The 24544-nt window shown below is 39.8% G+C and overlaps 2 protein-coding genes across 2 annotated transcripts; both read right to left on the reverse strand.

Annotated features, from left to right (window-relative positions):
- Nucleotides 1-1920: 1920 nt before the first annotated feature.
- Nucleotides 1921-11014, reverse strand: sparta (spartin a). The gene is made up of 8 exons (XM_058411167.1): nucleotides 10961-11014; nucleotides 8952-9653; nucleotides 7687-7881; nucleotides 5661-5814; nucleotides 4677-4871; nucleotides 4018-4176; nucleotides 3822-3912; nucleotides 1921-2483 (listed from the first exon to the last, which is right to left on the reverse strand). The coding sequence occupies exons 2-8, from the start codon at nucleotides 9642-9644 to the stop codon at nucleotides 2279-2281; spliced, it is 1692 nt and encodes a 563-aa protein (XP_058267150.1). The 5' UTR covers nucleotides 9645-9653; nucleotides 10961-11014; the 3' UTR covers nucleotides 1921-2278.
- Nucleotides 11015-14094: 3080 nt separating this feature from the next.
- On the reverse strand, nucleotides 14095-18597 carry ccna1 (cyclin A1). The gene is given in 7 exon segments (XM_058412368.1): nucleotides 14095-14137; nucleotides 16997-17139; nucleotides 17342-17455; nucleotides 17524-17728; nucleotides 17810-18033; nucleotides 18207-18325; nucleotides 18402-18597. Coding segments are annotated over 7 exon segments (1044 nt in total).
- Nucleotides 18598-24544: the final 5947 nt, after the last annotated feature.

Below are 24544 nucleotides of genomic sequence, written 5' to 3' on the forward strand. Positions count from 1 at the left end.
TTTCCTTATGTCTATGTTTCTATACTTGTGTAAAGCTGCTTTGAGATAATGTCCATTCTTAAAAGCACTATACAAGTAAATTGAATTAATAATTTATTTGAAATGTCTTCCTTGGTGTCTGCATGCCTCAGTTGAGCGACATCTTTCACACATTGTTATATAAAGCATGGTGAAACATAATGTATAATTATGTAATATGTAATTGTATAAAGTATAATTATATAATATGTAATTAGTACTTTTGGGGAAAGCTTAATGAAAGATTTCGCTTACAATTTAACTTTAAAATGAGATTTAATCAAACAAATACATTAATCAATAGATGAATACAAATTATTTTTTTTAACATTATGATTATTTTCATCAAAGTTAATTATATTGTATAAACCTGATTCATACTATATTATTCTTAATGTGTTAATGCAAATATGTCATGCAGACAAACTGTATAAATAATAAACCCCAAATTAAATATAATATAGTTTTATATTAAATATTGTCCTGTCAAAAAAGCTTTCAAGTAATTATTGAAAACAACTTCACTATTTTTGTAATAACACACACTTTATCAAAAGAACAGAAAACTTAGACATTTTTTTTTTTAATTTTTCTGACAGGAAATCAGATGGCATGCCTTTGAAATTACAGCTGTGCATATTTGTGTTTCTCCTGGTTTTTAATCGACATGCAAATAATTTACATGTCAAATGTTTTCATGTCAAAATGAGAGATGTAGTATTTTCCAGAGCTGTAGCATAATATTGCTTGCTTTGCAACAATAAGCTGTTTAAAACCTATTTAATGTTTTTCATAAAAAAAACATTTATGAAAATTCAGTGACCTTTATACTAAAGTCGTATATATTGAGAGAAGGTGCAGTATGTTCACCTTTTTTTTAAATAGAAATTCATAAAAATTCAGTACCAGTAAACTTGGTGTATAGTGTAGTATATTCACTAGAAGTTGCCTTGGATCAAGACATTCAACTGTTAAGAAGATGTTGATTTTTTTTCCCAAATAAAAGCGGTGTAGTACTGTGAGCAGTACAGCATACTCAAGAGGTGGTGTGCAGTATTGTAGAAGGTGACTCAGATCAACATGTTTAACTGTTAATAAGTTATAGAAAATTATTCAGATTAACAGTGAGATCTACAATATTCTACAGAAGGTGCATAATATGGCACAGCTTCTCTGGGAACAATAATCTCAAATATTAAGAATCTTTTAATATTTTTCCCAAATAAAATTTCATTTTAAAAAATCCATCTGTGACAACGCATTACTGACAAACCATTTTTTAGTTTAGATTCTTTGCAGAAACTGTTTCTGTCCTTATAGTAGAGATAAAGTGATGCACAGCAATGCAAATATTCTAAGCAATGCACATAGAATATTTACAATTTAGCCATCTTTAATATAAATTTAATATACAAACAAACAAAGAAACCAAAAGGTAGCTATATGTTAATTGCACTGTTACATACATATAGAATTTGTTTCATTAGTGTATTGTTCGTTACATTGACCTCCTTTTGGACACTGAACATAAAATGATAGATATTGAAGTCAGAAATCCCTGCATGTGAATGTCAAACCAACTGTTTCCTTCTCTGAATAGGTTTTAGTAATAAGTCAAAAATCCTCATTGATTGTTTGTCAGTTGTTTTAAGTTCTTTGAATATGATAGGTTTCTTCTGAAATTGTGCAAAACTAGCATTTCTTAATCCTTCCAAGATATAACAATCTGTAGCTAATTACAGCTGTCATAATTTATCTTGATATTTCATATTTTATAAGGTATATAAATTGAATGAAAGCAGCTAAAACCTGCTGTCCTCTTGCTGACCTCCATGCATATTTCTCTGGCTTTCATAAACCCTACACAATCTTACGGAAAAAAAAAAATTAATAGAAATAACCAACAATAATAGCATACTGTATTTATACGTCTAGTATTTGATCATGAATAAAAAGACAAAGAACAACAACAGTCATCATCATCATCAAATTAATAATAATTGCACTAACAACTGGTTACACAGACAGCGAAGGATAGAGAAAAGAAATACAATTTTATAGAATATTTTAAAACATTGTTACAGCATGTAAAGCAATTATTACATTTGTCAAATTTCAATGACATTTACTACTAAATCACAAAGGAAGCATACTATAGGCCTACTTTATATTCAGTATTAAATTTATCTGTGTATGTGATACAAATATATTGTTTGTGCTTTGCTTGATTGCTTCCAGATTGGCAGAAGAGCAACTAGCTTTATTTTTTCTCACACATCTCTCCCTTGGCTCTCTTTTCTGGGTTCTTGGTTTGATCTTCTGCAGTTGTGGCTTTTGGCATCTGATCACCTGCACACTTCAGTACAGCCTTGAGGGCTAGATTGTCCATGTTGAAGGCTGTGATTCCCACATTGGTCACAGACTGGATAGCAGAGTCTGCAGCCAGGCTGGCATGATTGCCATATCTTAATTACACACAATCAAGACCAGGTCAGAACATATATGCTTAAGATCAAGTACATTAGTGAAGGTGAGTGAATGTCAGTCTCTGTGTCTCTGTTTTTAACACTCTTGTCGACTTTCCCTTCGGATTTAGAAATGCATAACACTTGCTTACTTCGTCGTGTGAAGAATTAACCTACAAGTAATGCACTTCACAAATATAATGTGCGTTATGACAGTGGTAAGGACAAATTCCCAGTCAAATTTGGCTTTCTGTCTAATTAACATTGGTAACTAGCTATTAAAATAAAGTAGTAAAAAGAAACTCTATCTAGCCAAAAGTTTGTGGACAGCTGACCGTCAACCTCGGCCTAGGGTGCAGTCAGCTCATCCCTAAAGTGTTCAGTGGGGTTGAGGTCAGGGCTCTGCACATGTCACTCAAGTTCTTCCACTCCAACCTTGAAAAAACCTGTCCTTATGGATCATTAATGTACATTGGCATTGTCACACAGGAACAGGTTTGAGCCCTTTAGTTCCAGAGACCGGAAATTGTAGATATTCTACACCATTGTGTGCTTCAAACATTGTGGCAAAGTTTGGGGAAGAACCACACATGATTGTGATGGTCAGATGTTCATATCTTTTAGCCACATAGTGTTTATTAAAAGTTAGACTTACTCCTGAAATGGTTGGGTTAAAGTCGACAACGCATGTCATAAACAGTATTTTAACACAGCCACACACAGTGTATGCTGGAATTGGACACACTAAAATGGCAGCCATGTATTGACAGAAAAAATATAAATGTATTTAACTTGTGAATACATTATACTGCTGTTGAATTGAAAACTAATTCATAATAGATGCTTACATAGAAAAATGTTATGTGATATTTGAAACATGAAAGTCAATAGTGGAATAAAAAGAGGAAACGAACAGATTGCTGTATTCATTTTGTTTATTGCACTTAACTTTCAGCAGGGGCTCTTCAGTAAAACCAGTCACCTGTTGAGTAACCTTTGAATGGCAAAATGTACTGGACAATAAGGCACTTAAAAGCAGTGTTAGTCATGAATGATTCAGTCTACAGATTATTTGTTTAAATCATTATTATTTCCAGCCACCAGTTAATTGCTGCTATGGGAATCCAGGATGCATTCTAAACCCCTATATCTGAAAAATCAAGAGGAAAGAGACAGGAAAGATAAAAGCATTTCCCCAACAGCACAACTGAAAATGTTTTAAAGGTTTAATATTTTAGAGGTAAGAGTCAAGAGGAAAGATCGAAAGTGTTTTATGAGAAACTAAGATCGCCTTATAGTTCAGATACATAAACGAGAATTACATTAAACATCACCTACTTGTGTTTGACAGTGAGCACCGTCTCAGAGGTTGCACTTTTTCCAATTGTCTTTGCTGCTGTTTCCAGACCGGACCATATGGTTGAGAGACCTAAAGTAAATAAACAATGAATATGATTTAAATGTATCATTCATATAGAAAGTAAAAAACTGTAAAAGCAATCGCAAATATGATGATGATAATTAAACTGCTCACCTTTCAAGCTACTAGTTGCCACCACTTTGGCTCCAGTCATGTTAGTGGAGGCATCCTCATTACTTTTTAGGGATTCTGGGATCAGTTTGCTGCCATGCTTTTTGACATGTGGTGTTAGTTCCTTTCCAACAAGTCCAACCACAGTTGAAAGGCCGTTAACTAACAAAGTGTTAAACAATGTTACAACCTCATTATCAATAGGCATTACACCAAAAACCTAAAATTGGGTAATCCAGGGTCATTGGTGGTAGGTGAGACAGAAAACTGATTAAGTTTAATTTCTGTTCCCATTGGAGACATGCCTGCATTCAAGCTCAGAAATATCATAAGTGTAGCATGGAGTTTTTTTTGCAAGCATATTTCCACCAGAAATGACTTGTCAGTGTTTAAGTGTCCCATCATGATCATCATGTTATTTATATACAAATCATGTCTGAATGTCAGGTATAAATGGGGCCATAAAATAGTCTGTAATCATACAATGACACCAATGAAAATAAGTTATTGAGCATGTCTACCTATATACAGCCTTCTCCATTACAACACAGTGAACTGTAATCTATGCCTTAACTAGTAGTGACTGGAAGCAGAGCTTTGTAAGACATATATTCTGAATCTGGACCGTAATTTTCTTCCTTTCCTGACACTCAGGCACTTACCCAGAAACCGGCTGACTTTGACAGCTCCGCCAGTGGCCTGCTGAGTTACACGCAGGCCTGTGGTGACTCTGGGGCTGACCACAGCTGGTGTCTCCTCTGGTGTGATGTGTTCCCGTAGTTTTATTGCTCCATTGTGGATAGCATTACCTGTGGCCTCTGCTCCATGCACAAGGCCCCGACTGAGCCATGAAGCCCCTGAACATGTCAAATTAGCATGTGCAGAAAACTTTTTTTAAACGGTTACCACAATACAAGCAAAATTATGAAGGTAATTTATTATAACCTTATTTAAAAACTAACAGTTTATTATCTTGTTTGTAATGAAGCTGGTATGTTCTATATCAGGATTTGTCCAAATCAAAGAGTGTCTCCTAGTGGACTAGTAATATAACCATCTGTAAGATGTCATTTGGACACACGCTGCCTCCTGCTGTTGAATATATGACTCTCCTTGAACATTATCTTGCAAATCCAGTCTTTTTCTAATGCTTCTTATTTTTCTCAAGGACTTTAAACATTAAACATTTTACATTAAAGAGAAAACCCGCACAATGCATTTCCATAGGTGCCTGAGCTTCTCTTCCATTTAATCTGGTATGATTAACAGGATTTTATCTTGAGAGTCCAATTTCCTAGATCCATATCAGCAGTCTTATGCTGTTAGTGGGTTCCTGAGTGGCGTAACAGAAAAGCATACACAACCCAATGATGCCAAGCCCCACTCTCTGTGTGGGAGGGATGACTTTATCTTTCTCCCCTAACAATCACACAGACACTAGCCAATCATGGGTCCTCACAACCTTCCAATCAGTAGTTCAGTGCCCTAACCACTCAGCTGGCATGATTAAGTTCAAAAGTGATTAAGAAGTGGAGGAGATGTCTACATTATCATACACAAGGCCAGAGATTTACATTATCAAATTGACCTGCACCACCAAAAGATTTAAATTCTTTCATTAATGGTTTGTATTCATGGCTGCAAACCTGCTGTGATGCTCTGTGACATCTTCTCACTCCATCCAGGTAAATTCTTCTCCTCTTTTCCCAAAGCAGTGTCATCTGAAGGATTGATGAGAGTCTTCGAATTCAGGTTAATATTTCTGCCTGTTGCTTTATCTGCTCCATTATTCTCTGCAGACTTCAGTTGGATTAAAATTACTTTATTTGTAAGCAGTAAGCAAAGATATATATAGCACATAATTGGGTAAGTGCTAATGGAATAGGGTAACACATCACATGCTATATTTTGGCTTGCCATTCCAACTGGCTACAATGGACATCTGTGCTACTTGTTTTGGTAAAAGGGAATAAAAAAATATATAAACCCAATGTCTGTAGTTTTCAGTATATTAAAATGTTTACCTATAACTTTTTCATAAAGGATGATTGTAAGGTTCTCTCTCATTTAAAGGCACACTAGGCTAGAAGTACACTGTTTTATATATGGCTACAATTTACTATGTTTCAACTTTCTAGTGACAGCCATCAAACCCTATTTTGGGAGTAAAAAATAATTAGACCATGCCTTATCATGCCATGACTTACAACCTTTCCATTTCCTTGCTACATTTATTTATTTATTTGTTTATTTATTTATATAAAATTCACACAAATTACTGTTGAGCCATAACATTAAAACCACTTACAGGTGAAGTGAATAACATTGATTATCTCATTACATTGGCACCTGTCAAGGAGTGGGATATATTATGCAGCAAGTGAAGAGTCAGTTCACTAAGTCTGTGTTTTAGAAGCAGGAAAATTGTGATGGCTAGACGACTGGATCAGAGCTTCTCCAAAACAGCATAGGGTGTTATAGGGTGTTCTCAGTATGCAGTGGTTAGAATCTACCAAAAGTCATGGGAGGCTGATGCTGATGTATATGTGGAGTGAAGGCTAACCCGTCTGGTCTGATTCCACAGCAAAGCTAATGCTGGTTAGGATAGAAACATATCAGAATACATAGCAAATAACAGCTTTCTGTTTATGGGGCTGCGTAGGTGCAGACCAGTCAGAGTGCCCATGCTGACTCCTGTCCACTGCCAAAAGCACCTCCAATGAGCATCTGAGTATCAGAAGTGAACCATGGTGCAAAGACAGAAGGTGGCCTGGTCTGATTAATCTTTTACATCATGTGGATGGCGGGGTCCGTGTGTGCTGATTATCTGGTGAAGTGTAAAATTGGAAATAATCTGAAAATCCGGAGGCAGTGTGGTGATCTGCTGTTAATGTTCTGCTGGGAATTCTTGGGTCCTGGCATTCATGTGGATGTTACTTTGACATGTACCACCTACCTTAACAGTGATGCAGACCAAGTGCGCCCCTTCATGAAAACAGTCTCTTCAGCTGGATAATGTGTATTGCCACACTGAAAAAATTGTTCAGGAATGGTCTGAGGAACATGACAAAGAGTTCATGGTGTTCACTAAAGTCCCCTGATCTCAGTCCGATCTATGGAGGCCCCAACTCGCAACCTACAAGACTTAAAGAATCTGCTGCTAAACTCTTGGTGTCAGATACAACAGCACACCTTCAGAGGTCTTGTGGAGTCCATGCTGCGATGAGTCAGAGTTGTTTTGGTGACACAAGGGGAAACTGCACAATATTAGGCAGTTGATTTTAATGTTATGGATGATTGATGTCTCTGTGATGGGGTGTTATTTGAATTGAACTATATAATCCAAAATTCAGTAACTCTGAAACAAGTAAACTTACGATGTCAACATAACATAGACCTAATGGATAGATAGCAAGAATATTAGCATACAAATCTAAAGACATATACCTGAATAACTGTATTATGCTCATAAACTAAAAAGTGTGTCAGTAGAATCTATTTTGCACTTGCATGCTTCATTTGCTACAAAATGTTTGACAGCTCTGGCCTTAAAACCTTAGTGATCCACCAGATTCACTCTACTGAGCCTAAAAGAGCTCATCCTGACTATCGTTTTGTGTACTTCATATGCCAACATAAAAGCTCTAGGTTGGGCTGTCATGCTGTTGTTACCTGAGCTCTGAGCTGTGTAAATAAGGAGAGGTGCTCATAAAAAAGACCTCTATCCGCTGCAGGTAGTTCTGCTGACAACACAACCCCAACACAGGACCCAGGAACTGCTGCCATGGTATCAGGGAATGTGAACATACCGGAGTCACTAAGCAGGACTGGCAGGTCTGGAAACAGGGGGTAGTACCAATCACATACCTGCAAACATAACACAGTGATGATGTTTACTTCCGTCACTCACAAGTTTACTTAAAACCTACCTCAACCTCATCTATAATAACAATACCTTAGTCTTTAAACTGAAACATTTAAAAATGATTACATGCTGAACTGAAAGATCAGGTCCTCAATTCAGCAGAATGTGGCTTTGTCCCAGAGGGCTCACATAGAACAAAGCACTGCTGGATGATGCACCATAGTTTGTATGTGTGTGATTTTGCTGTTTGTGTGTGTGGATGTGAGCGTGTGATGTAGACAGAAAGTGTTAGAGACTGCCAATGTCCATTTGTGTATTTTGTGTGTGGTATGTTGGTGTGGGTTCTGGATTCGGCCAGTAGCAGTGGACAGCTGGCTTTCAAAAGGGAAAAGTGCCAGTACAGCACAATGCCAGAGCCATGGCCACTAGCAAAACAGCAGATCCCCACAGAACAACAACCAACATCAGGCCCAGAGTACCGCTGTAGAACAGAATTAGCTGGCTTAATATTAATGATATAGATGAGCAGCTAGTCGACCCAAATTAGTGGTACAAACAATTTCACTTAAAAGACACTGATTTTGAAGCCATCCAAAAAAATAAGGTGAAAATGAAACTGTGAATCTCAGAAGCATTCACAGAAAGAAATTTGTTTCTTCTCTTTGCCTTATTCCTGTGTATTTATACAGTTTAGTTATTAGTAACTTCTTCTCAGACACAGATGAATGTGGACATTTTCATGGCTCTTGAACAGGTAATAGATAATGGGTTTCCCCTCAGATAAGATCAAATGTCAAAGTAGTTCTGATTCTACCAGATAGCATGAGCCAATTAAATCACATGTACTATAGGCATAAAAAAGAAACTGAATATTTATGAAATATCGACCTCAGTTAATTATATCCTTTCTTTTAAATGTATTTATTTATTTATTTATTTACTTACTTACTTACTTACTTACTTACTTACTTACTTACTTACTTACAATTTTTATTGTTGCTGGTTTCTACTCAAAATATGCACACTTTAGTAATGCCTTAAGCATAATCAAGATCAAAAAAGCTTTGCTCACCTGCAGGTAAGCTAGAGGATGTCTGGTGCCATTGGTATCATCACTATCATAATTCTGGCTCCTGTTCAGGATGATGCGCAGATTCCCTGGATATGATGGAGCACTGACTTGCCCATCTGGTGTAGCAAAGAATATTTGCACCCCATTGGGCAAGAAAAAGAGAACATCTTCATGTTGGTAAACCAGCTCTGCTGTTGGTAGCGAAGGACATGTCATCCCTGTGCTCTGAGAAATAGAAACATTCCAATGAGTGGCTTGTGGTGTGTAGGCTGGTGGCAGATCCCAGGGCACATCAGATGCCATGGCAGGTGAGAGTGGCAGACAGGGAGCTCCACCTAAAGGCTTTGAAGCAACCACTCGTTTAGTATGTGTGCTGGCTGTTGCCGTGGATTGGATCGGGACCGGATAGCAATTCTGGGTACCAGAGGCTCTTGAAGTGGATTCCAATACAGCCATCCGAGTGGTGATGCTGTTCAGCATTTCAGTCATCTTCACTGGAATCTGCTGAGCAACATTCTGATCATAGGCCATATCCAGTCCCTGGAGGACATGGCGTCTTCCTAGTCGGTACAGGACAATTGCTCTGTCTGTATTTCCCATGTTATCCTCCAGAATTCCTGCATTCAGGCATTCCAGTGCTTTCTCATAGTGCTGCTGTATGATTTGCAGCATGACAGGTTTAGGAGCTTCCATATCTTAACACTAGGATGGTTTCAGGAGTGTGATTTAGATCATGTGATGTTAATAGAAAAAAAATCAGAGACTGAATATAAGGAAATACAGACACCTGGCTTATATAGTCCTGTAAACATTCTTAGCTGTCCTTTATATGAGTGCATCGTGTTGAAAACTGAGGAGAAAGCTTGAGTTCTGGATTTCATAAGAACCAAGTAGACAATGCAACGAATGCTAACACCAACTCCTAACACTAACACTAACTCCTTAACATAATGAAATCCAGCTGAACATTAAACACAAAACTGCTTATTTCTGTCAGGTAAACATAAATCACCCCTTACAAAACTAAACTACACTGCAAAAATTCATGGCAGCTTGTTTTACCTGAAAGACAAGTGTCACATTTCTTTGTGATTACGTGAAGGATACGACAGAAAGATCAAGGCTTTCAGATTTAGCATTCTACAACCCCTCCCCTCCTCTCTCTCTCACACACACACACACACACACACACACACACACATCATCATCATCATCATCAACAACATAATAATAATACAAGTAATAATAATAATAATAATTAGTAGTAGTAGTAGTATGGACTAGAGTGTTGTAACAACAACTCAATTAAAAAGGTTGCTTACTAAACTGTATCTTCCCATGACCCTTGGAGTAACGCTTATTTTTTTTTACAACTTTCTGTCATTTACCTGTGGGTATAGTGAACCTTTAGATAGTTTATAAGGTATATAACTGGACCATGGCTGCCTTTTAGGGCACAGCTTTGAAAGTACACTACATATACTTTCCTGAGTTAAAAATACATACTAAAGCTTGAGGCTACAACTACAAACCCATTTTAGTCTTGCTTGAGGAACTGGACTAATGAGGTACAACAGCAACAAGCAGGAGATTATACCACATGACCTTATCCAGAGCAACTTATACAGTATTTATACAACTGAGCAATTAAGGGTTAAGGGCCTTGCTAAGGGCCAGCTTGGTGGTCCTGGGATTCAAACTCTGGACTGTCTGATCAGTAGTCTGACACCTAAACCACTGAGCTACCATTTCCCCAGGTTGTCAAGGCTATAAAAAAAAACATCTGGTTTTCTGTCATGGATATGTTCAGTACTTGACTGTTTTTTTTGCTCTGTGCTGTCCCAGACAAGTTAATATCAAGTTTATGAACCTAATAATAATTTAATCAACAGAATCTTATTCCTAACTATAAATTAATACAGTAAGCCCAAGTCTTAAAGCGTTTTTATATCAATAAAAATAAAAATAAATAAATAAAACCATACCAGGCCAGAGAAATGAGTACTTACTCAGACGGCTTTTTCCTGTTAGAGCTGCATGCTGAAGGCGCTGCCTGGTGAACGTTTATGAAAACAGTGGCGCGGAGAATGCAAACAAACCAAACCACCGCTAGAGGGCGCCAATGCCTCCATATTCTCAGTACAGGAGAGGAATGATCGGGTCAATTCAGACATATTGGGACGGTTCTTGAGTTTCGAACTTGTTTAACGTCCTTTGCTAGTAATTAAATAAATACCACAATACATGGTACATTTCTGAAAAGGTGTTCACTATTTACACGTTAAGGAAAAAATGCTTAAATCATTTACAGCAAACGTGACTTCCCCTTACAGAAATCCCTTTTCCTCCCTGCTTGGTCATTTGGGACAGCATGTTTGAGAATAAGGCTCACGTTTACATTAATCTAGTACTTTCGTTCTCAGTTGGTATGTTTAAAAAATCACTTGCTACATAATTTTATTATTTATTTTTAATAAACATCAAACTGTGAAACATGAACACTGTGCACCAAGTAAAATCTCAATACTCAATAGTGGGCCTGAGTTACATTGTATACTGCTTTATTCACCTGCCATGATTCTTTTCATTCACCAAGAATCACTGATTATTCAAAGATGATTCATTTACCAAAGTGAGATTTGCAGTTTTAAAACAGAAAGCTCCCTCTAAAATACACTGCATCAAAAACTGGTGATATGTTAGTGCAGTAATGTTAGAGGATACTTTGCTTTTTGGTGTAGGTGTCATTTGTGACATAGGCAAATTCATCCACTTCTGGAAGATAGATCTCTTCATATTTCATCTTAAGTAATTTTACACCCCCACACTGCTACTTACGCAGCCAAAAGAATTGCAGCAGTCCCAATAAGTTGCAGTTTCCCTCTGAGATGCAGGAGGAAGCGCTCCAGGTAATTCACAGCAAGATAGACCGTTTCTGAACATAGCTTGTTGTATTCCACAGAAACTTCAACCAACCAGGCAACAAGGATGACCCTCATTCTATTACTGATGTCTGGCTGCTTGTTCATGTAACCAGACTTTGACATATGTCTCAACTGAAAGATTTTAGTCAAGAAAGCAGAAATGGGACAGCCTACAGGTATATAGCTAAATAGCAAATAACAGCAATTACTGACTTCACTTTCTCTCAGGTGTTGATGGATATCATCTGCATAGTGCAAGTGACTGGTTCTTCCTCTGGCAGAAATAGATGATTCAAAGATGATTTATTATAACAGCTTTCATTACATATAAAATTCACCAATGCATCATTTGTTGCAGTAGTATGTGTTATGTTTATGATGGACATCATACAGATTTTTGAGGGCTTGATGCTGACAACACTCATTTACATCATCACATGAATTAAGTAATTTTAATTCTAACAAGCAGTTCCATTAAAGACCTCACAACACAGGGTTTTTTTTTTCAGGTTTGATTATTAGGCCAGAAAATAAATGACCACACTGTAAAAGGAATAGCTAAATGATGTAAAGCAATTTTCTAGCAACAGCACAAACCTCTGATCTGTGACTCAGCCACTTAACCAACAATACACCACAACAAGCTCACAGCAATTTAACTACTTTAACCACTAAATTAACTCTACTGAAAGACTGCATTGAATCAATCAAATCATGCAAAGGAAATTTACAACCTCCTCTTTTAATTTACTTTACAAAATATTGAAGAAAGATTTCCTGGATGATTTTCCATGTATTATATTACTTGGCGGGTTAATGAAGCCACATTTGAATTAATTGTGTATTTCATATTTGATTCTTTTTGCTATTCTCATACAGTGTGCTCATAGATAGACAGATAGATAGATGATGAATACATTTACACTGGTTCAATAGGTCACAGACTTAGGATACCATCAGCCTAAAACTTTGTTGTTGTTGTTGTTGTTTTTTTTACAACATACAACAATACACACAAAAAAACAAAAAATACACCAATCAGGCATAACATTATGACCATTGACAGGTGAAGTGAATAACACTGATTATCTCCTCATCATGGCACCTTTTAATGGTGAACACTTTGTACTCAAAGTAGATGTGTTAGAAGCAGGGAACATGGGCAAACGTAAGGATTTGAGTGAGTTTGACAAAGGCCAGATTGTGATGGCTAGTCGACTGGATCAGAGCATCTCCAAAACTGCAGCTCTTGTGGGGTGATCCCGGTCTACAGTGGTCAGTATCTATCAAAAGTGGTCCAAGGAAGGAACAGTGGAGAACCGGCAACAGGGTCATGGGCAACCAAGGTACACTGATGCACGTGGGGAATGAAGGCTGGCCCGTGTGATCTGATCCAACAGACGAGCTACTGTTGCTCAAATTGCTGAAGAAGTTAATGCTGGTTCTGATAGAAAGGTGTTAGAATACACAGTGCATCACAGTTCATTGCATATGGGGCTGCATAGCCACAGCCCAGTCAGGGTGCCCAGGTGGTCATTATGTTATGCCTGGTCACTCTAGTTTTTAATGTTTAGAAGCTTGTACTTTTTCCACACCACTAGATGGGATACAATGTTTATAAAGAAATAAATTTTGCAAAAGGGATGTGTTAGAGGACTGAGGGTGTGCAATCACACTAGATAGTTGCCTAGTTTCAGTTCAACAAAGCAAGGCTGTTTTAATGCAATTCAACAATTAACTAGATCCACTTAATGTATTGTGTCAAAACCAAACCAAGCCTAGGTAAATACTAGCATTGTTAAATAGAAGCCACATTCATCACCTCTCATCCCATCAGGAATACATACATGTCATTTATAGAATTAGAGATAAAACCTCAAATCGGTTGAAAAGCTTCAAAAGAGGTAGAGATTTTTAAAAAAGAATACAGGTATGGCAAATTGTTTCATTTACTCAAGAAAAAAAAAAAGCAGCCTGTGTTTCTGCAATACAGGTGGAAAATTATACAGACAGAATCGTACTCAGTGCCTCTACAAAGGAATCCAGGCCCATGACCAGCTACACAGGCTTAGAGGCAACAAGTAAGTCACTTTTTGGGCTATGATAAAAATCACATAAAATGTTAAAATCAGTAAGTTTAAAAAAATCTTGATAGCTCATGCAGTATTTATAAATGAGAAAGTGCTGCAGTTTCTTCATCTTCACAGATTCACTGGACATCAGTGCAGTGGGAAAATCTCAACTGGTTTAATCAGGGATACACTGAAGTACCAAAGATGCAAAAAAGTGCAAAAAAGCATCAGAATACAGTGTCACAATCACCACAAGAGAGAGCTGGGGATGAAAACACAAAGGCTTTACTAGAAAAGATGATAAACACAGGATATGCCAACGCAATAGGGAACAAATGTCAAAAGGGGCAGGTAATGCAGGACAAACGGAATAGCTAAGGCAAGTCACTTGTTCCACTTAAACAGTAACAATACTTGCCACTGCCACTGGCGAGTGAGGGCATTAAACAGGTGCCGGCGAGATTGGTTGCAGGTGGTATAATCAGAAGTCCGGCGATTGGGAATGTGGAAACGAGGCGGAAGCCGGCATGCCCATGACAGTACCGCCCCCCGCCCCACACAGGCGTCTCCAGATGTCCGGGAGCGACGACGAGAAGACCGCGGCCTCTGGGAGCAGGACGATCCGGACAGCGCTGATGGAAGTCACTGAGCAGAGATGGGTCGAGGATGTCATCCCGGTCCACCCACAACCTCTCCTCCGGACCATACCCTTCCCAGTCGACTAGATACTGCAGGTGGCCGCCCCGTCGTCTGGAGTTCAGGACGTCCCGGACCTGGTAGACAGTGTCATCGCTGTCTGCCCGGATGTCCGGAGCCTGGAGAGGTTGAGTCCAGAAGGGTCAGACGTAGTGACGTTGGGATGTAGGTCTTCCCTTCGGGACCTCCCGGCAGAGCAGGTTCTTCCGCTGGGGCGGCACGGATTTCTTCGACGATGGCCCAAAGGAGAGGGCAGACGAAAAGGTCTGGAGGGAGTATGGGCGCGCATTCTTCTGTTTGGGGTTCTGGCACGTAGATACAGGATAGCGCATCGGCTTTCGTGTTCTTATGGCTGGGACAATAGGACATGGTGAACTGGAACCAGAGCCAAAGGCTCACCTCCCCTTTGGGGTAGCACCGCGCCTACACCCAGGGCCGAAGCGTCTACCTCCACCACGAAGGGTCGGCTGGGATCAGGATGCACTAGGGTAGGTGTGGAGCAGAAGGCGGCTTTCAGCTTCTGGAAGGCTTCGATCGCCGAAGGCGTCCAGCTGAGTGATTTGGGCTTGTAGGGAAGTGAGAGGAGCCGTGTGTGCACTGAAGTTTGTTATGAAGCGGCGGTAGAAGTTCACAAACCCCAGGAAGCGCTGAAGATCTTTGACTGTGTGCGATTGCGGCCAGTTCCTCACCACTTCCACCTTTGTCTGATCCATTTGGATGCCCTCTGTGGAGATGATGTATCCCAGGAACTGGATGACAGATCGGTGGAACTCGCACAAGTTTCAGGTAGAGGTGATGACGGCATAGACATTTGAGTACCTGTCGGACATGACAGATGTGCTCCGACCGGTTGGACGAGTAGATCAGGATATCATCAATATACACTATCACAAACCGGTGGAGCATGTCCCAGAAGACCTCGTTCATGAAGTTTTGAAAAACGGAGGGGGCATTGGAGAGCCCATACGGCATGATGTGGTACTCGTAGTGTCCTAATAATAATAATAATAATACATTTTATTTATAGGTGCCTTTCTCAACACCCAAGGACACCGAACAATGAGTTACAAAACAAAGCACATAGAAACAATATGACAAAAAACAAGCAACAATAACAAAAAAATACAGAAGACTGTGACTGTGTGTGAGGGCAAGTAAGATTTAGGAAGAGTAAGCAAGCTTAAACAGGTGAGACTTGAGTCTAGATTTAAAGATAGACAGAGAGTCAAGGTTACGGATGTCTGGAGGTAAAGAGTTCCAGAGCCGGGGAGCAGAGCAACAGAAAGCCCTCTGCCCCATGGTGGTGAGACGAGCAGAAGGCACAGAAAGTTGAAGAGAAGAGGCAGATCTAAGAGAACGAGAGGGAACATGAATATGGAGAAGATCAGACACGTAAGAAGGGGCAAGATTGTGAATAGCTTTAAAAGTGAGAAGAAGAATCTTAAAGTCTATGCGAAGCTTGACCTGAAGCCAGTGAAGCTGCTGCAGAACCGGAGTGATGTGGTGAAATGAAGGAGTTTTAGTGATAATACGAGCTGCTGAGTTTTGAACCAGTTGAAGTTTAAGAAGAGATTTATGAGAGAGACCAAAAAGAAGGGAGTTACAATAGTCAATACATGAGGTAACAAGATTGTGAACAAGAATAGCAGTAGCATTCTGATCCTGATGGAGTTATGAACGCCGTCTTCCACTCATCTCCTCTTCGAATGCGGATCAAGTTGTAGGCGCTCCGCAAATCGAGCTTTGTGAAAAGACGAGCTCCTCTGAGTTCCTCGAGGGCCGCAGGGACCAGAGGCAGGGGGTAGGTGAACTTCACCGTCTGGGAGTTAAGGTTTCGGTAGTCTATACATGGCCGAAGTCCTCCATCCTTCTTGGCCACGAAGAAGAAGCTGGAAGCCGCTGGGGAGGTGGATGGGCGTATGAAGCCTTGGCGTAATGCCTCCTGGATATACTCCTCTATGGCCTTTCGCTCCGGGACAGACAGAGGATAGATGCGCCCTTTGGGTATCTTGGCGTCGGGCACCGCGCAGTCCTATGATCGGTGTGGTGGTAGTTTCGTCGCAGCCACTTTGCAGAACACATCCCGGTAGTCCCGATATCCCGCCGGGAGGTCCACCTCAGCGTGATGTTGCGGGCTCTCAATGCTCATAGATCCCAGCACGGCTGTCTCGGGAACCGGGATTGGGAGTGCTCGAAGGCATGATCGGTAGCAGTTGTCACCCCACCGATCAATACTTCCTGTGCTCCACCGGATCAACAGTTGGTGAAGCGCCAGCCAGGGGCATCCCAGGACAACGTCCACAACGTGACAGTGAGATTACATATTTGCATCATTAGTCGGTTAAGAACAAGCTTGACTCATTTTGTGCTCCTGTACTTCTTACAGATGGCCTGTTGGGGCAGACTATTTGCAGACAGGTGGAGCTGATGGAGCCGAATCAGACATGGTGCAATTTCTGCCAGAGTATAGCCAGTAAAGGCATGCAGAGAATCAGGCTGCCAGAGAAAGTGTCGAGGATTACTCGATATTAGGGAATAAATCAGACAAGGGCACATTTCCATGAGGCACAATCCCCTACCAGAGTTCAGTTTACGTTTCATAAGTAAATCTTTGCAGTAACCCAGACAGCAATTTGGCATGTTATTAGCAATACTGCAATTGCAGTTTAGTGAAAGCCAAGTGGGAACAAAACCTCACCCATAGGGCTCTGTTAAGAGTGTAGTTTGCCAGACAGTAAGCTGCAGCAGCAATCATTGAGGGAAGATAATGCAGAAAGGGGTCCACTTCAAGTAAACTCAGTTCTGAAACATACTAAACCAGGGAGAGATGAATTAAGGACCAAAGCTTAACAGTTACAGTTACAAATTTTAACATTTTACCAAAGCAAGATTTGCAGTTTTAGCACAGACAGCTCCCTCCAAAATATACTGCATCAAAAACTGGTGATTTGTTGGTGTAGTCATGTCAAAGGAAAGCACTCTGAGCATAAGGTACTCCATATACAGGGCCTGCTTTTTGGTATGGATGTATTTCAAGACACGGACAAATTGATACACATCTGGAGGATATATCTATTCATATTTCCTACAGAACAGATACAGATTTAGCATTTCATGCTTTTTCTTAAAAAATAATAATAAATTTTACACCAACACTGCTACTTACACAGCCAAAAGAATTGCAACAGCCCCAATAAGTTGCAGTTTCCGTCTGAAAACAGTCATGCTGGAGAGGAAGTGGTCCAGGTAATTCACAGCAAGAGAGATCATTTCTGAACATAGCTTGTATTCCTCAGAAACCTCAACCAACCAGTCAACTAGGCTGACCCTCCGGCTGTTATTGATGTCTGGCTGCTTGCTCATGTAACCAGAATTTGACTTATGTCTCAACTGAAAGATTTTACAAAGTCAAGTTTTACAAGTCAAGAAAGCAGAAATAGGACAACCTATAGAGCTCAATACCAAATAACTGCAATTACTGACTTCAGAAAGAAATTTAACAAGTCAAAAGAGCAGAAGTGGGACAGTCCAGAGCTTAATAGCAAATAACAGTAATTACTGACGTCACTTTCTCTCATGTGTTGATGGATATCATCTGCATAGTCAGCAACAGACAAGATGTCCTCAGAAGTGACTGGTTCTTCCTCTGGCAGGGACTGCATAGATGCATCCAAACTTGATCCTCCATAGACATACAGTTGAAATTTTGCAAGTTCTAAGCATAATCAGCCTCATTTTTCAGAGAAACCATAGCTGACCTGAGGTAAAGTCATTAACAGCAGACAAAATCTGCATCTCTGAAAGACGAAGAGAAACAGCAATCTTGTTTCCAGTGGGTTGAGCAGCTTGCACCACATCTGGTTGAGCCTCCCAGATGCCAAAGGCAGAAGAGGACCGCTAAGAATGGGCATCATTTCCATGGGTATTTCCATTTGAATATGTATGAAAACACATACGTGTAAACCTAACAGTTTGCGTAACATTTCTCAAAAAGTAAGCCAAATATGTCCACTTACTTGTCCTGCTGATTTTCTACTAAACTTTTAAGCAGAAATCACAGGACCCTTTGATTGAAAAAGTGTGTAGAAAAAGTAAGGTTTCCTCAATAAAGGACTTAAATTTTTAACTAGATCTCAAAGTGAAAACTTTCATGGGTCAGCAGCCTTAGCCATGGTGCCTGCCCTTCACAGACACACGCTCCAGCTCCTCTGCTTGCATCACACTTTAACCTTTGTACCTTTGTGTGTTTAAACCTAACTGTAAGCCCACACAATTTCTGTATGGCTTGTGCTAAGATTAAAAAAAGGTCACTTCCTGTGTTTGAACCGCTTTCCACGGGTTTCTTGCCTGTCTTTGCATTTTAATCTTAGTTTATACTGTCTAATTTTCTCTTTTGCCTCAATATTTTACGCTGTCACCTTTTGTTTTAAAATTTTTTACTTGCTTATTGCAGTTAATTGCTCGGTCTTCAAACAGCAATCGGAGGAAACCCATTTTGGAGCTCTTCAATATCCAGGTTAAATTCACTTAAAGGTACCTAATCATAAACTATGGCAAATTTTCAGCTTGTACAGAGTGTGAGCTGCAGGGTGCAGTAATTCTTAGGGTCCTAGGAAAGCATAGGTTCTTGAAGATAGTCTTCCATGTAGGAGCTAACAATATACGCCTTTGTCAGTCTGAGGTTACCAAGAGTAATATTGTAGAGATGTGTATATTAGTGAAGGTGATGTCCAATCCTGTAGTATGCTCTGGTCCCATCTCAATGCGACATGGAATTACAGCAGCTTACAGCGGGTTATGGTCACTGAACTGCTGGATGTCCATGTGGTGCTCTGAAAACAATGTGGGCTTTATAGATAATTGGAGCTCTTTTGAGGGCAAAGCTGGCCTGTTGTTAATCAGTTTCAGCTGCTTTGGTGTTAATGAAATTAAAACAGGTACACTAGATGACGACGAGTCCCAAAGCACTAATGGTTTTACAGGTGGAGCCCACTGACATTTTTTCTCTACTCATCTTTTCTGACTGTTTTTTACTAGTTTTGCATTTGGCTAGGGTCAGTGTCAGTACTGGTAGCATGATGCGATACCTGGACCCCACAGAGTTTGCACAGGGCCAGAGCCCTACAAAATAACCTCCAACAGGCCACTGGTGTGAATGTCTCTGACCAAACAATCAGAAACAGACTTCAAGAAGGTGGTCTAAGGGCCCAACATCCTCTAGTGGGCCCTGTGCTCACTGCCTGGCACCGTGGGGCTTGACTGGCATTTGCCCATGAACACCAGAATTGGCAGGTCTGCCACTGACGCCCTGTGCTTTTCACAGATGAAAGCAGGTTCATCCTGAGAACATGTGACAGGCATGAAAGGGTCTGGAGAAGCCGTGGAGAACGTTATGCTGCCTGGGACATCCTTCAGCATGACCGGTTTGGTGGTGGGTCAGTGATGGTCTGGGGAGGCATATACAGTAGAGGGACACACAGACCTCTACAGGCTAGACAATGGCAACCTGACTGCCATTAGGTATCGGGATGAAATCCTTGGACTCATTGTCAAACTATGCTGCTGGGTTCCTCCTGGTGCATGACAATGCCTGGCCTCATGTGGTGAGAGTATGCAGGCAGTTCCTGGAGGATGAAGGAATTGATACCATTGAATTGCCCCCACACTCACCTGACCTAAATCCAATAGAACACCTCTGGGACATGTTCCGGTCCATCCGATGCCGCTAGGTTGCACATTAGACTTTCCAGGAGCTTAGTGATGCCCTGGTCCAGATCTGGGAGGAAATACCCCAGGACAGCATGTGTCTCATTAGGAGCATGCCCTGACGCTGTCAGGCATGCATACAAGCACGTGGGGGCCATACAAACTACTGAGTACCACTTTGAGTTGCTGCATTGAAATTTCAGCAAAATGGACAAGCCTGCCGCATCATTTTTTCACTTTGATTTTTGGGGTGTCTTTGAATTCAGCCCTCTGTATGTTGATAATTTTCATTTTCATCAAACGAAAGGATGTGGTATCCTTTCATTCCTAACACATTACCCAGTCCATATCAGTATAGATATCCAACATGATATTTTCCCCATTGAGATCTGATGTGTTTTCAAAGTGTTCCTTTAATTTTTTGAGCAGTGTATAAAAACAGAAAATTAGTTTTAGTAACCTGATTAACATAAAACTAGATCATAGTTAATGCACAGCCAGCACCTTTGATCTGAAGCTAGGACTGTTAAATATTAGATCTCTTTCAATCGAAAGCACTTATTGTTAATGAACTGATTACTGATCAGGAGTTTACTGTACTCTCATTAACAGAAACATGGATTAAATCAAACAAGTATGTAACATTACATGAATCTGGTCCGCCTGTTTATAGCTATATACATCAACCACGTTTAACAGGCAGGGGAGGAGGTGTCACAGTTATTCATGACGATAAGCTAGGTGCCGCACAGAAACCCAGACATCAATTCAACACATTTAAAGTTCTTTATACTAACCTAACTGTAGCCACAAAAAATAAGTTCACGGAGTCAATTCCACCAATTGTTATTTACAGAACTCCAGGGCCATATTCTGAATTCCTCAGTGAATTTGGAGATATTACTTCAAACCTTGTTGTTTCTTTAGACAAAGCATTAATTGTAGGAGATTTCAACATTCATTTAGTCAAAAGACCTTCTGAGAACAGCAGTTGTATCCATCTTAGATTCAGTTGGTGTTAATCAAAATGTAATAGGACCCACTCATAATGGAGGTCACATTCTGTATCTTATTCTAACATTTAAATATAGAAATAAATATAGAAAATATAGTCACTCTTCCACAGTTGGAAGCTATCTCAGACCACTATTTTGTTTCATTTAAAATGCATCTTAGACCCGAGGTGTGCAATTTGCCACGTCACCATGTTAAGTGTACATTTACATCTACTACTACAAAAAGATTTACCCATAGTCTCCCAGAATTATTACGCATGATTGGTTTTGCCGTCTGATCCCACAGAACTTGATCAGGCGACTGATTACTTGGACTCAATAAAAAAGAAACTAGCACCCTGGCACAACGACTACACATGACCTTTAAAACAATCAGTTAGGAAACTAGAACATAAATGGCGTCAAACTAAATTGGCAGTATTTCGGTTAGCGTGGAAGGAAAGTCTTCTGAGCTACAGAAATTCTCTTAGTACTGCTAGATCACCGTATCTCTCTGCCCTAATTGAAGATAACAAAAACAATCCTAAATTTTTATTTAATACTGTAGCAAAACTAACTAGGAGGAAAACCACTGTAGAAAAGCAAACACCATCTATATGTAGCAGCTATGACTTCTGAATATTTGGAATTTTTTCAGTGGAAAATTTAAAATGTCAGGCAAAAAATTCAGACTATTAATTTAAAACCAAACTATTTGATAGATAATCCTGTAGATAATATAACTATCAGAGCATAGAATGCTTTACTCCCCTTCAAGAGCCTGATCTAATGTTTTAAACAGATATTACCAGTATCTATAGAAGCCCTTCTAAAAATTATAAATTCTTCCCTTACCACTGGCTATGTGCCTAAATCTTTTAAACTAGCAGTTAAACCCCTGATTAAAAAACCCCTGTCAGCTGTCCAATTATAGGCCAATATCAAACCTGCCCTTCATCGCCAAGATCCTAGAAAAGTGTGTAGCACAGCAGTTATGTTCATACCTACATAGGAATAACATTCATGAAATGTATCAGTCAGGATTTAGGCCTCAACATAGCACAGAGACAGCACTAGTTAACGTGGTCAATAACCTGTTACCAGCTTCTGATCAGGGTTCTGTCTTGACACCATAGACCACGCTATTTTACTTGACAGGTTAGAATATGTTGTTGCTGTTAAAGGAATAGCCTTCTCCTGGCTCAGGTCTTATTTGACTGATCGTTATCAGTTTGTAGATCTGCATGGTAACTTCTCTATGCACACCAAGGTTATGTTCTGTGTTCCACAAGGTTCTGTGCTTTTCTCCTTGTATATGCTACCCCTTGGTGCTATTATTTGTAAACTTGGTATTAGCTTCCACTGTTATGCCGATGAAACATAGCTATTTGTTTCAGCTAAGTCATATGAGAGACACCAGCTTATTAAGATTGAAGAATGTGTAAAGGACATTAGACAGTGGATTCTTATTAACTTCCTCCTGCTTAACTCTGAAAAGACAGAGGTGCTAGTACTAGGACCACATGCAGCTAGAAGTAAGCTTTCTGATTACAGAGTAGCCTATGTATATCTGGATGGTCTTTATGTCCAGCAGTAAAAATCTTGGTGTGATTATTGACTCTGGTCTTTCGTTTGAAGCTCATGTAGAAAATATCACTAGGGTAGTCTTCTTTCATCTCAGAAATATTGTAGGATAAGAAATATGATGTCATTTCATGATGCAGAAATACTAGTTCATGCTTTTGTTACCTCTAGGTTGGATTATTGTAATGCCTTACTGTCTGGATGTTCCAGTAGAAGCATAAACAAGCTCCAGAATGCAGCAGCTAGAGTCCTAACTAGAACCAGAAAATATGAACACATCACTCCTATTTTAGCCACGCTACATTGGCTCCCCGTGAAATTCCGCATTGATTATAAAATACTATTACTGACCTATAAAGCACTAAATGGTCTCGCTCCACAGTACCTGAGCGATCTTTTTGTTTTTTATGATCCGCCACGCCTACTCAGATTAAAGGGTGCAGGTTATTTGGTAGTACCTCAAGTAGCAATGGCTACAGCACGGGGCAGAGATTTTTCTTTCAAAGCCCCACAGTTATGGAACAGCCTTCAAATTAGTGTTTGGGATTCAGACACAGTCTCAATGTTTAAGTCTAGGCTGAAGACACATTTATTTAGTCAAGCTTTCAATGTATAGTTTTCCTAGGTAAAGGAGAAGATATGGAAGGTTCATGGGCATAGAGTGTTTGGTGTACTGGGATGTTTGACTGTGAAGTGGTTGGATGTTTTATGTCCCGGGATGCCTTTTAGTTATGCTGTCATAGCTAGTCTTGCTGGAGTCCCTGTCTGCACTTTACACATAATTTACATTGTCTTTAAGCATCATATGATCACAAGCATACCTAATATCTTTCTCTCTGTCTGTCTTTCTGTGTCAAGCTAAACATCCCATTCCCAAGCTCCCAGTTTTCGGAGTTTCCAGTGTGGCCACTTCTTCTTTCCAGACTTGCCTGATCTACCCCTGGTTGAAGTTTTGTCGCTTGGTTGTGCTCACTGATTCTGTGGATGGATCTGTGTTGACAACCTGTGACCAGGAAACAGCCATGGACAGAGCCACTTGGAGACTATCACACTGTCACAGATCTGCTATTACATCTGTCAGTTTGCGACAGCAAGAAATTAGTGTATATAATGAGCTAAAGAAATGTCACTGACCTAATATTTCCTCATGAGCCCTTGGTTGCTGTTGTACATTTACATTATTTACTGTCCAGTGTCCAGGTTGTTGTGGTTGGGTTTTTAAAAAAATATTTTTCAACTCAAATAAACAGTAAGGCTCCGGAGTGTTGCAACAAAAAAAAAACATTCATCCTGTTGTTGGAAGATTGTGAGCTGGAATCCCAACAGTGGAACAGCTATCCAAGGCCAGGTGCCAAAGGAAGCAAAATTGGTCACACTCTCTGAGTGGGAGGGATGGAATACACTCTCTCCCTGTCAATCACAGTGACACTAATCAATTGTGAGCTCAGATTTCTACTGAGAGTGTTGAGCTGGGTTGACTTTATTTATTACAATCAAATTATCAAATTTGTTCAGAGGATACCTAAAGCATTTGGATAAATTTGACATAAAATAAAATAAATAAAATTGGCATTTGTTTGGTATGTTCATGTCATGTTCCCAGGATAGGAAAGTAT

The sequence above is a fragment of the Hemibagrus wyckioides genome, linkage group LG16, assembly GCF_019097595.1.
Source record: "Hemibagrus wyckioides isolate EC202008001 linkage group LG16, SWU_Hwy_1.0, whole genome shotgun sequence".
Taxonomy (NCBI): domain Eukaryota; kingdom Metazoa; phylum Chordata; class Actinopteri; order Siluriformes; family Bagridae; genus Hemibagrus; species Hemibagrus wyckioides.

What these genes read in the sequence shown, in the direction of transcription:
- sparta (XM_058411167.1), bottom strand. Translation starts at nt 9,644, where the DNA reads ATGGAAGCTCCTAAACCTGTCATGCTGCAAATCATACAGCAGCACTAT. An exon ending in ATCCTCTAGCTTACCTGCAG is followed by an intron (nt 7,882 to 8,951) that starts GTGAGCAAAGCT and finishes TTATGTTTGCAG; the next exon opens with GTATGTGATTGGTACTACCC. An exon ending in CAAAGTCAGCCGGTTTCTGG is followed by an intron (nt 4,177 to 4,676) that starts GTAAGTGCCTGA and finishes ACACTTTGTTAG; the next exon opens with TTAACGGCCTTTCAACTGTG.